Raw genomic sequence first — 11,811 nt, forward strand, 5'->3', positions numbered from 1 at the left:
TAAATTATACCTTTTCAACGTAGAAGCCTTTTTTGGGGGGGAGGGTTTTCTGTTTCTTTCTTCTTAATGCATTTCTGGGTCTTTCTGCTCTTTGTTGCATCAGGTGTCTCCTGTCCTGTTCCTTTCAAACTCCGGATTTCCTCACACCGCATCTATGACCGTCTCTTCATCCCATGCCTCGGTCAGCCTTCCAGTGCAGCTCTGCGGCCTTTTTTTTTTTGCAAAGGGTGCTGGAACCTCTGTGTTAAATGTTGCCTGGTTTTGAGGAACCTCTTGCATTACCGTGACACATTTGTATGCTTTCTCTGAGCGGCTGTTACCTTCTCTTTGCTTCCTAATATGTTATTTTTATCGATGTATTTTATGATAGGTGGTGTTAGTGGAAAATGAAATGGCAAAGGAATAGGTCACCGAGGAGCTGAGCTCAGGGCTCATACCGACACTTTGTGAAGCAAAGGGCTTGGAATTCGACGGTCTCCTCCTCCTTTACAACTTTTTCACGGGCTGGGAGGTATTTAATTTTTATGCTTTTTTTTTTTTTTTTTTTACGTAATGCCTGGATTTTACAAGTGACGTAATTGGCTTTCCAGCTGGGGAAGGGCTCACGGCGTCCTCTGACAGCAGGTGGTTTCAAGAGGACGCGGCTCATCATCAGCGCAGGCAAGGAGCCCGTCTTCTCTGCCTGCTGCAGTTTCGGGGGGCGGGTCTGGGGGTTCACACAGACAGACAGAAAGTGCTCCGCTGGCTCACGGCACCCCTTCCCTCCCCCCGCCGTCTCCCAGCCCGTGGTTTGGCCGAGGGACACCCCACCACCCCCAGGTAGCCTTTACCTTGCCCGGAGTTGTCTCACCCCTCAGCTCCCAGCCCCATGGCGAGCAGAGCGTGGGAGGGGCTACCGCAGGCGACCCTTACGGCTCGACAAGGGGGGGGGTTTAGTCGTTCCCCGCTCCTCGTTAGTATAGTGGTGAGTATCCCCGCCTGTCACGCGGGAGACCGGGGTTCGATTCCCCGATCGGGGAGGAGGCGTTACCTTTTACACCTGCGGGGCGCCCCTCCTCTTCTTCCTGCTCCTCTCCCGCGCGCCGGAGCCCCGCCCGCCGTGTGGGGGTGAGGGAGGGTGGCGGTGGGGAACCGCTCCGGGGCGATGGGGCAGACGTGCGTGTTGCCGCGGCCGGCAGCCGCTGTGGGAGGGGAAAAGGAAAGCGTTGCGGGTCGTTTCGGTGGGGCCGCCGCCCCCGCTGTCGGGAGGTGCTCGTCCGTGCGCGGCCCTGCCGAGCCCTCTCTCCGTACCGCCGGTAACGGGGGTGCACAAAAAACCCGAGAGTTTTGAAAGTCTGCATTTTAGCAATTCTCGTCACGCCGCTCAGGGCCCGTGCTGCTGTGCCAGAGCTCCCTCCCGAAAACGACCCGCCGATGCCGACGTTAAAAAGAACGGGCGCGGTAACGCTGCGGATCACCGCCCGCGGGAGCAGCTGCCGGCAGGGGATACACCCGCGGCGTGCCCTTAGGAGCCCGTCAGGTCCGTGTATGCAGGAACCAATCTATAGCGGGGCCGGTTAGCTCAGTTGGTTAGAGCGTGGTGCTAATAACGCCAAGGTCGCGGGTTCGATCCCCGTACGGGCCAATCAGGTTTTTTCTTTTCCCCTTGGAGGGGAGGAGATCGCTGGCTCCTACTCAATATTTTTTTTTTTTTTTGTTATAGTTTATTTTTGAGGAGGAAGTGTAAGACGGTAGCTCCCAAAGGGAAGCGATCGGAGGGCAAGGAGCGTGAGGCGGCCCGGCCCCTCCCCCCGCCCTGCGCGGGCACCGTAGATGCCACTCGCAGGTTGGAAAGCCCCCAGACGTGATGTCCTACTACGTCATGGCGGGAAGCGAAGTAATCAGTATCTCACTCCTCGTTAGTATAGTGGTAAGTATCCCCGCCTGTCACGCGGGAGACCGGGGTTCGATTCCCCGACGGGGAGGTGATATGACCTTTTCTTCATGGCAGGTCGCAGGGGGACGGCATGGCCACCCTCCTTGCTTTTCCCCACGACGTCCTCGATGAGGCTCGTATCGGGGAAAAAAGGGCAATCAGCCCGGGGCTGGGAGCAGCAAAGTGCTATTATGAGGACCTTGGGACAACACCCGAGTGCTTCCTGATCTCCCTGGCAAAGGAATCATGGTAGTCAGGACAGCTATAGTGCCTTGATGACAACTGAGATGTTTCTCCTCAAAGCAGCCAGCCACTGCCTTTGCCTCTTCTCAGGCTAGACAGGACCCCAACCCCGAATCTCCCGTTTACTGATCAGTCAAGTCATGCTACTGCAGCACATCTTAAAACACTACCTGGACAGCATCAAAATGCATGTGACTAAGTACCACCTTTTTTCACAACTTCCTGAAAGGAGAGTTTAAGGTTTAAAAATCATACCAAATATTCCCTTTATTCTTTAAAAAAAATATTTCTAAAACATCCCAACATTTTCTAAGAGTAAGCAGTGCTATTTAGGCACAGATAATGCTTTCATTCCACTGGGAGAACACTTCACAGTATTTACCATTTTGCAGTCAGACAGATCAGTTGAGGAAATTCTTAAGCATGCATAGTAGTCCTGTGAGGGAATCACCAGTCCTTCACAAGGCAACATCAACAGGGGGTGATAACATTAGCTGACCAATCTTAAAGAATGAGTTCACGTAATTGCAAGTTATAACAAGTCTACAGCATTATTAAGGCACCAGGTAAGAGTATAAATAACATACTAAAACACCACGCAACAGCAGTCTGAATGAGCTGGTTTGCAGGCGTTCCTGTTCTTTCATAATGGCTCAGTGTTAGCAATCCATCTTCACGATCCGTGTCAGTGCACCCAGTCTTTGGGATTGCGCAGAACCTCCAGGATTTCTGCTTCTTTCGAGCTCTCTGGAGGGGTGTGCATGTATTCCCACCTGCAGGAAGAGGGGAAACTCACTCAGACTGCCCAGATGGCTGCCACCACTCCCATAGCCAGCTGTGTTTGGACTTGAGTTGCCTTTTCTGAGGATGCAAAGCTATATATACACAATTGATACTCTCTGATCAGGTGACAGGCATGGCTACAAATCACGAAGTTCAGCAAAACAGTAAAAACAAATAATAACACTGGAAGAGACAGGAGAAATGTTAGCTTAATCTTTTTCCCAACTTCTGGAAAGGCTAGAAAAACAAAGAAAAAAGAAAGAGCAATGCCCTCTACCCAGAATCCATGGAGGTTTATTTGGAAACATCTTTTAGCAATCTCTTGTGACACACTAATATCACAAGGAAGATGCGCCAAAAAAGAACCCAGAGAAGAGAGAGTGAGGATGTGAGACGTAATGGAAATTGCCAGCTCCCAATTTTATCATTTGATCCTGATGCAGTATTTTCAGCCACCCAGAGGAAGTTTTTCCAGAAGCTGGACTGGAAGCACTACAAGTCCTTTGTTGAATCTTGGTTTTAAAAATAAAGTTGATGAGAAACCCCTTTTTATTAAAAAGGCAATTAAGATACATGACAGAGGAAGAAAAGTATGAGCAGTCACAAAGGAATGGGTACAACCTTTTGCCATTTTTTTCCTCCCCAGAAAGGACCCATTCATGCTGTGAAGCAAGCAAAACCAGATCATCCCAGCAATGAAATCAAAAGGTAGGACCGTGGTACACCGCCAGGTGAGGGACATATTTGGTGTTGGCAGCGGGATGAAGCTACATGGTGAGACCAGGACTGCCTTCACAGTTAAGGGGTAGCAGGCAAAGGTCAGTTATCCTAGCAGAGGGAGGTCACTAATGGAGTCTTATGAAATTCATAATAGGGCCGTGCTACTGAGCATATCTGAAAGCAACCTAAAAAGGGGCAAAACCAGTAAATGACAGTTTGCTGCAAGATTAAGCAAGATAGGTTAAGAGCTAAAAAGGCAGTTGAAAAGAGTTAATATCGAGCCAAGCAACTGAGCAATAAAATGGTAGATGAAATTCACTGATTGATCCAAACTGATGCACTCAGAAAAAAGTTACATACACATTGAGAGACTGAGTCAACTTTTATTGCCCAGAAAAGATCTTGGCATCGTAACAATTCTATAAAAAAAGCCAGCTCAATGCCTAGCAGCAGTCAAAATCAGCAAACAGCATATTAGAATTATGAAACTAAAACATCATTATGCCACTGAATGATTCAGCAGCACACCTGCATCTTGGATACACATACGTAGATTCTGTTGTCTGTTCCTTATGCCCAGTTCAAAAAGGGCATAGAAAACTTAAGCCTAGAGAAAAGTGGCAAATGTGATCAAAGGTATGGAACAGGTACTGTACAAAGGCTAAGAAGAGGGGGACTTGTCATCCTGGAAAACAGACAATGAAAAACAGCAGAAGCCTGTAAAATAAGAACTGTTATGGAGAAAACGAACAAGAAGAAAATCTGGTTACTCACTTAGAAGTTGAATGAAGTCATCAGGTGCAAGTAGAAAACAAAGAGGCACTTTTTCATAAAACACAGTTAAGCTGTACAACTCCTTGCCACAGGCTTGTCAGGACTGCCAGAAGCTCACATGGTTTCAAAGAGCTACTAATCAAAAACCCATGGAGCAAGGAGGGGAAATCTATCAAGAGGTACTAAGCACAAAAAATACCACTTTTTTTTTTTTGTCAGAAAATATCTAGGCCACACATTACTGGCAACTGGGCAAGTGTAGCAAAACTGAGAAGCATCTCCGTATATTTGGCCAGTTCTTCTATCAGGCACAAACTAACCACTGTTAAGAGACTGGACACCAGGACAGACCTTTGATTTAATCCTATGAAGTATTTTAATAAGAACAGTGCCTACCTGCAAGCCCACATAGTTATGCCCTTACCTTGCAGTCAGTGGCAGAGACATAAGAATGCTTTCAATTCTTGATCCTGGTGTCAGGAGGCCAAACTTTGTACCTCTGTCATAAACCAAGTTGAACTCTACGTAGCTATGGGGAGCGAAGAGATGCAACAGAAAAACAAGTATATTATCAGAAATGACTCGTGCCTTCTTCAACTAGGAGACACCAAACAAAACCAGCTTGTCTTTCTGCTGTGTTAGGTGTCAGAATGAACCCTGTTCTGGGGCCGACCCTTCTCCAGCATCCTCTGCATAGGAGTGCAAGTGTGACCTTGCCACCCCACAAAGCATAGGAAAGTAATGACCTTAGCTAACAGACAAGAGCAGAAAAACTACTCAAGGAGAGTATTCCGCACGTGCTATACTAGTTTATTTATCCTTGTCCTCAACCCTGCTGGCAAGCTTGACACCAAGTTTAGCTTGGTTATGCCAGTACTCTTGTGTGGTGGTCTCAGATATTAAAAGGAGCCTGAAAGGAACTGGAAACGACCACAGGAAAAAAGCTACTGTACAGTCCTCCATGCTGAAGGACGCATAATCAGCAAGGTCAGAACAACATTTTCTACTTCTTGGGAAGATCTGGAAAGCAGCAGAAGTCAAACAGCTTCAGAGTGCTGGCTGAGACTTCTAAGTGCAAGAATAGATGGTTTTCTGCCCCCAGCATAGGAACAGAGAAGTGACAATTCAGCAGGGGTTATCTTAATAACCAGTACTGAGGTATTAGTACTTAACAGAGGCACAGGAAGGGAGGAGCTCTTATCTATCTGCAGAAATGGAGAGCTTTGCCTAGCCCAATAACCTGCAAACAGATCCAGGGAAATAAGCAGTCTCATCAGCTGGTCCTGGCTGCAGCTTAAAGAAGCTATTCTACCCTTATAACCTTACCAGGTTTGCTAAATCCCATCCACAAACTGGATCCTGAAAGCCCAACACTCCCAGGAACAGACCCACCAAATGAAGCATATAACCTTACTTGAGTAACTACTGCAGGCCAGTGATCTAAACTTGAACGCTTGCGCCCCTCTCTATACCACTCTCACAGATTTCTCTGCAGAAGAGGCAGAGACTAGAGACTTCCCAGTTCTGCACAAAGCATATGTATTGTCATTTCTCCGTATGCTTACACAATCACAGGACACAGAGAAAGGAGTACAACTGTATCTACCAGTGTACTTAAGCTTTTACAGCATTAACAGTTGTTCACATTAATAAGCACCCTCCAAAGTCTTTTAAGTTACAGTAACTTTGGACTATGCCAGAAAGACAAAACCTCTCTGTATCTTTGTTCCTTTACAAAGAATTCACTGGGTCCTCATTGCAATGCCAAGATCAGATGGAATAAATATATATGTAAGAAGCTGAAAGTACTCTTGGGTACAGTTATTCCATGACTTTCTGGGGTTTAGCTTTGTTACTGAATAGTAAGTGTGACTCCCTCACCCTATGCTCCTCACAGGGTAGTCCTATTACCCATATCATTGGGCTGCAGGACGGGGAAAGATTCAGTACACCAAGCACACACGGACCAGTTTGCTTGTTACAAAGCTGCTTCTTTTGTTTTTTGAAGGAGCTGGAGAGAAACTGTGGCATTTTGTATGGGTTGCTTTGTGCTGCAACACAGGAGACTGGGGGATATGGATGAGGGTGTTCTAGTACCTTCTGTGCACCCTCGCCGGCACAACCATAAAGAACTAGCTCATTTTTCTCTCACCAGCGTAATCCACCTCCCGTGTATTCTTTTGCTCCTTCAGTACTCACCGTCCTCTCCGAAGCTGCTGCCACAGCTTTTCCTCTGGTGTGAAGGAGTCATGGCAGTGCCTTTTCACAATGGGAATGTAACAAGGCACAACAGCTTTGGCACAACTCTTCACAAACTGGAATACTTCCTCCTTGGAGGGAGAGTCCATGTCATCAAAGAATATGCCTCCAATCCCTCTTCGCTCACCACGGTGCTTGATATAGAAGTAGTCATCACACCTAGAAGAGGTAGTAGACAATTATTAATATGGTCCACAATATTCAAGGAAATTAACAGAACTCTGAACAGCTACGTGGCACAGGATGGCACTAGTGAAATATCGATGAAAAGTCAGTTCCTGTGGTGCCGGATGCCCCACTGACTGCTGAGGGCCAGGATGGTACAGCACCATCTGGAAAGCACTCCTCCTGCGTTCACTTGCAGTAAAAGCTCTGATTAAATGGTCTCTGCAAAGCTACGTATCACTGCACAGTCACTGAACACTCAAAACAGCATGGCAGATGCTTCCATGTGGAGCGATCCAATCCATATCCTCTACCTAGGAGGGACACCTGATTTCAAAACTTCACCTTAAGAGCTCTTTCTAGATTTCATTCCCAGAATTATGTACAGATACCAAATTATTTGTAGAGCTTTCAGATGAACTCAAACTTCGAAGAGAACCTCTTTATTCTTTTTGCCATTCTAGTGAAAGAAACAAAAAGAATCTAAAAACTCAAGATCAGGTAAGAAAGCCACTGTCACTTACGGAAAAATCAAAAGTGAGGCAGCCTTCCTTGGAAAGAGGCGTTTTAACAGTTAAACTTGGAAGATGGAGCCATTCTAGTAGTGGCTGTTCATGGCTCACGTTCAAGTTCATGAAAGATTAAGTGCAGTTTATCCTACAATAGGGAGGTAATTAATCTCTTTTGTATTTACTGGGAGTATGTAGGTGTGCAATTACTGTAAGTTAGCTGATTCATTGTATCCACACCCTATATTGCTTATAGTTACTTGCTTGGGCAGTCATGCCCTGCAAGTCTTCATGTGGGAGAGAAATGGAAGGGAAGTAGTAAGCAGAAACCATCAACAGCAAGGAAACCCTGCCTTCCTTTAGGACTAGTTTTCCATGCATGTATCCATCCACAGTTGCTGTTCTCAAGCAATATGGCATGGCCATAGCAGGAGAGACGTGGCAATGTAACAGATAACCTAAGTTATTTTTTTATTCGCTGGGATGATCAACTTTTTGGGTTTTTTTATAGCAGCAGGAAGAGCTAGGGAAAAAGGCTGAGTCAGATATGCAAAAGAGAAGAAGCCTGACAAAAGTCTTAAAGCTAGACCAGGAAGACAGCGTGGTAAACATAACAAGAGCTTTTATGTTTGAGAAAGGTGGGAAAAGGGGCAATGCTAATTAATAAAGCTCAGAGGACATTCACACTGCTCCGACAGCAAGAACAGCATGCCCCTGCAGAGCTGCTGCTTACAGCAAACACTTGTGCTGGGACTGAGAAAACTGCCCTTGTCCATGGAATACAATTAGTCCTCCCCTGAGCTGCTCTCAGACTAAGAACAGGCGTCCTTCCCTCCGACCCCCTGCAGCTGGCATTGATAGCCTACTTAGGCTGCACACAACCTAACCCCTAAGGCAGACACTCTGAACTACCATGCAAAAATTCCTCAGAATTCTTAGGGTAGTGCAAGATGTGCTTCTCTATGAAGTGGTTCACACCCGAGCTACAACACCCACTTTATCTCCTGTCCTCAGACAAGACCTGGTAGCTTACAAAAGGGTAACCCCTCCTCCCTGGATACCACAGCTTGTAGCAGATAGAATTATCAGACACAGAGCAGCCAGCCCCCACTGAACTGCAGAGGATCCCATCACCCGTATCGCTCAGCTCAAGAAGAGCATTCAAAGTTTGCATCTTTAGGGAATATGTTGTTCAACTCTCAGCTAATGTGTCACTGGAAAAAAAGTACAGCTCCATCAAAATTATGAAGCTTCTACGCTAAGCACAAGCTCCTTTACCTACCTGGCAAAAAAAAAAAAAAAAAGGTAATGCAGGTCAGACTGAAGGCAGAAAAACTGGAGTCGGATTTTCAGAACTGCAGTGCTGGCCGAAGAGCTCACACTAAAGCCATGCACATTTACCAAGAGTTAACTGTAAGAAGAATTAGTGCAAGTCCATGGGGCAAAAGTCTTGTGCTAGTTTAATACCAGAGGCCAAAAGGAATTTTTGAGTTGCCTAGTGAGGCCCGTGGCTTACAAAGTCTTGTGGAGTCAGTTTGGTTTTTATTCAGGCTATGGATGATGCTAGTTGTCAGCCCTCTGATTTGAAAAACTCAGACCTCTGTAAATAAGAGATTGCTTTAGACTACATTTTGTCCCAGTACACGTCTGCTGATTTTCATTAGGGTCTCCTGGTATTTATCAAAGGCAGAGCAGAACCTACTCTTGCTATAATAGACTTAACTGCAGATACACAGTGCCGCCTTCTGCTCCTACAAAAGCAACCCAAGCGCATCTCTCCCCGCATACCATTTCTTGTACTTGGGATACAGCTTCAGATCATGCTTGTCACAGGCTTCTTTCAGAGTCTTGTGAAAATGAACAGCATCCTCTTCATTCAGGTAAGTTGGAGTGAGGTCAGTCCCACCACCAAACCACCACTGTTTAGTTCCTATAGAAGAGAGGCAAGCAGCAACAGTTTTCTTTTAAACTTCCAAACAGAAATATGTTGCCAGTGGTTCACCAACAACTACTTTTACAATACAAACCAAAATCATCCTGAACATCAGTCACGAAAAATTTGAGTTCAAGGCAGTGCAATGACTGGTCACTTCAAGAAAACATGAAACAAATTTCAAAGCAGTGAAAACCATTTGATCAGTATTTTGATGACCCTGACTACAGGGTATCAATTTCACAAGATGGGCTGACAACTTCTATTCAAGGATCCAGAAGCACTTTACTGCATGCCAAAGAAAGGGAACGTCATTATTAAATCCAGAGAAGTAATTGACTAGAAATGATCCATAATGCTCTGGCAAAACAATTGAAAGAAAACTGTATTTGAGAGTCTAACAGTACATACGCTCTCACAAGGTACAGGTGGTCTCTCAGCGTGGGACCACCTAGCCTACTGTCCTGCTTCTGACAGCGTCCAGCTGCAGAAATTCTGTGAAAAAAGGCACAGTACGTCCTCCCAGCTCCTGAGACAAAGGTCCATCCTGACCAGAATGCTCATCAGTCCTTCACAGACCTTTCTTCTACTAAATTCTATACTTGCTTCTTTGAATATGTTTTACACTTATTTATGACCTCCTACACTTTAACTTAAAGCTGAAGCCCCTGCTGTACGCTGCAAAAAGTAAACCACACGCACCTTTACTGTACCAGATGCGTGCATCACGCTGACGTTACAAATGGACAAACGAAGGCCCAGAGGTTAGGAGGTCCATTGCTATAAAGCGGACCCTTGGCACAACTAGGAACAAACCCAGAGGGGTTCTTCACCTCTCACCCTCACCATGCGTGCACACCTCCTTTCTAGGTATGAAGTCATACCTACTTCACTGGGTTACAACTCTTACCGTCTGCTTCCTCGATTTCAAAGTATCTGTAGTTGAAGTGCATGGTTGGAACGTGGGGGTTCTTTGGATGGATGACAGAGCTCACACCCATGGCGCAAAAAGGCAGTTTTCCTAGATAAGAAGATGCACAGAAAAAAACCCTTAGGTTTTTCAAATAGCTTCATTTATAATCATTTAAGGAACATCACTATTTTCCCTTAGGTTCCACTACAAGAAAACTTGTGATGTTGGGTCACCATAATTATCAATCAATGTGCAGTTCTCATCCACACGCTTCTGTGCGCCTAACTAAGTGCTTCCTTTGGTAATTGTCCTAAAATGCAATTATATGTCAGAGCACCCAATAGATGAAGACCACTGAAGCCATAAGGCACTGCTAAGGCTTTCCACCACCAGCGTAGTCAAAGTCCTCAGAGTTACCCTCTGCTACACAAGCGTGGGTTGAATCCCCTTTAGCCTTCAGGTCTTTTTGGTTCTCTACCTCCACCTCTTTAGTACATAACTCCTGGGCTGTTTCGCTGCCGAGCTACAGCGTCGTTACTGAGAAACCACCTGAGCCTACAGTACATTGCCTAAAGCAGCATGGCAGCGGGAGAAGCGCCCCGATATCTAGCTTTTTAGGGATATGGAAGTCCACCTGCCAGGCGCACCGGTTAGCAACCACCAGGATACAAACAAAACTTTCCCGTGAGCGTTGATCGGTCCAGCCTCCCTCACCTTCTGCTCCAAGGCCAGACCCCGCTTTCAGAGCAAACCCACGGCCACACTGGGGTGATCCCCCCCACCGCCCACACTCCCCTACCCCAGCTCCCCGCCGCCGGACACCTTACCGTCTTTGGCCTTCAGAGACCTTCCCCTGCTTCGCATCTGCCGCGCTGCCTCCTCGGACAGGAGCCCGGACACCAGGGACACGTTCACACCCGCCTTCTCGAAGACCTCGCCGTCCTGCAGCACGCAGCTGATGCCGCCTCCGCCTGACAACGCCAGGGTCACCCCGCGCCGGGGCCACCGCCGCTGTCCCCCGGGGGGGTGACCCAGCCCGGGGTGGCCCCCGCGGCATCTCCCCCATCCCCCGTACCTTCCTTCCTCTCCCAGGTATCGACGGCGAAGGAGGCGCCGGGGTCCAGCGCGGCCAGAGCGCGGCACACCTCCCCCTGCGTCTCCATGATGAGCAGCTCCATGCGGCTCCGCAGCTCCCGCCGCCGCCGCCGCAGCTCCCGCAGCCCGCTCACCGGCGGCGCCATGAACCGCTGCCGCAGCTCCTCCTCCTCCTTCTTCTCAGCTTCATCCTCCTCGGACGCCGCCATCGCGGCCTGCTGACGCCGCCGCCACAGCCCCAACCCCAGCCCGCCCAGCGCCCCCGCCGCCGCCAGCGCGGCCCGCCGACCTCCCCGTCCCGCCGCCGCCACCCCGCCCCGCGGCGCGGAGCCCAGAGCCCGCCGCCCTACCGCCGCGGCGAGGGCGAGGGCAGGCGGGCCGCGGGCGGCCCCGCGGAGCAGCTGCACGGCCACGGCCATGACGGTCACCAGCGCCGCACTGCCGGCGGGGCGGGACGCCGACGGGCCGAGCGGGGCGGGGCGGGGCGGGGCGGGGCCGGGCC

At 48.3% G+C, this 11,811-nt stretch overlaps 1 protein-coding gene and 3 non-coding genes across 4 annotated transcripts; 3 read left to right on the top strand and 1 right to left on the bottom strand.

Annotated features, from left to right (window-relative positions):
* The first annotated feature begins 947 nt into the window (after positions 1–947).
* TRNAD-GUC (transfer RNA aspartic acid (anticodon GUC)) lies at positions 948–1,020 on the top strand. Its single transcript has one exon. It is a non-coding gene; the product is annotated as a tRNA-Asp (tRNA).
* Positions 1,021–1,550: 530 nt separating this feature from the next.
* On the top strand, positions 1,551–1,624 carry TRNAI-AAU (transfer RNA isoleucine (anticodon AAU)). The gene has a single exon. It is a non-coding gene; the product is annotated as a tRNA-Ile (tRNA).
* Positions 1,625–1,892: 268 nt separating this feature from the next.
* TRNAD-GUC (transfer RNA aspartic acid (anticodon GUC)) lies at positions 1,893–1,964 on the top strand. Its single transcript has one exon. It is a non-coding gene; the product is annotated as a tRNA-Asp (tRNA).
* Positions 1,965–2,399: 435 nt separating this feature from the next.
* Positions 2,400–11,743, bottom strand: CPOX (coproporphyrinogen oxidase). Its single transcript, XM_074595269.1, has 7 exons — positions 11,290–11,743; positions 11,042–11,185; positions 10,212–10,322; positions 9,157–9,298; positions 6,635–6,853; positions 4,860–4,964; positions 2,400–2,931 (listed from the first exon to the last, which is right to left on the bottom strand). Exons 1-7 carry the CDS (start codon positions 11,726–11,728, stop codon positions 2,844–2,846), a joined length of 1,248 nt encoding a protein of 415 aa, XP_074451370.1. The 5' UTR covers positions 11,729–11,743; the 3' UTR covers positions 2,400–2,843.
* Between the last annotated feature and the right edge of the window lie 68 nt (positions 11,744–11,811).

Source organism: Larus michahellis, chromosome 1, assembly GCF_964199755.1.
Source record: "Larus michahellis chromosome 1, bLarMic1.1, whole genome shotgun sequence".
Classification (NCBI taxonomy): domain Eukaryota; kingdom Metazoa; phylum Chordata; class Aves; order Charadriiformes; family Laridae; genus Larus; species Larus michahellis.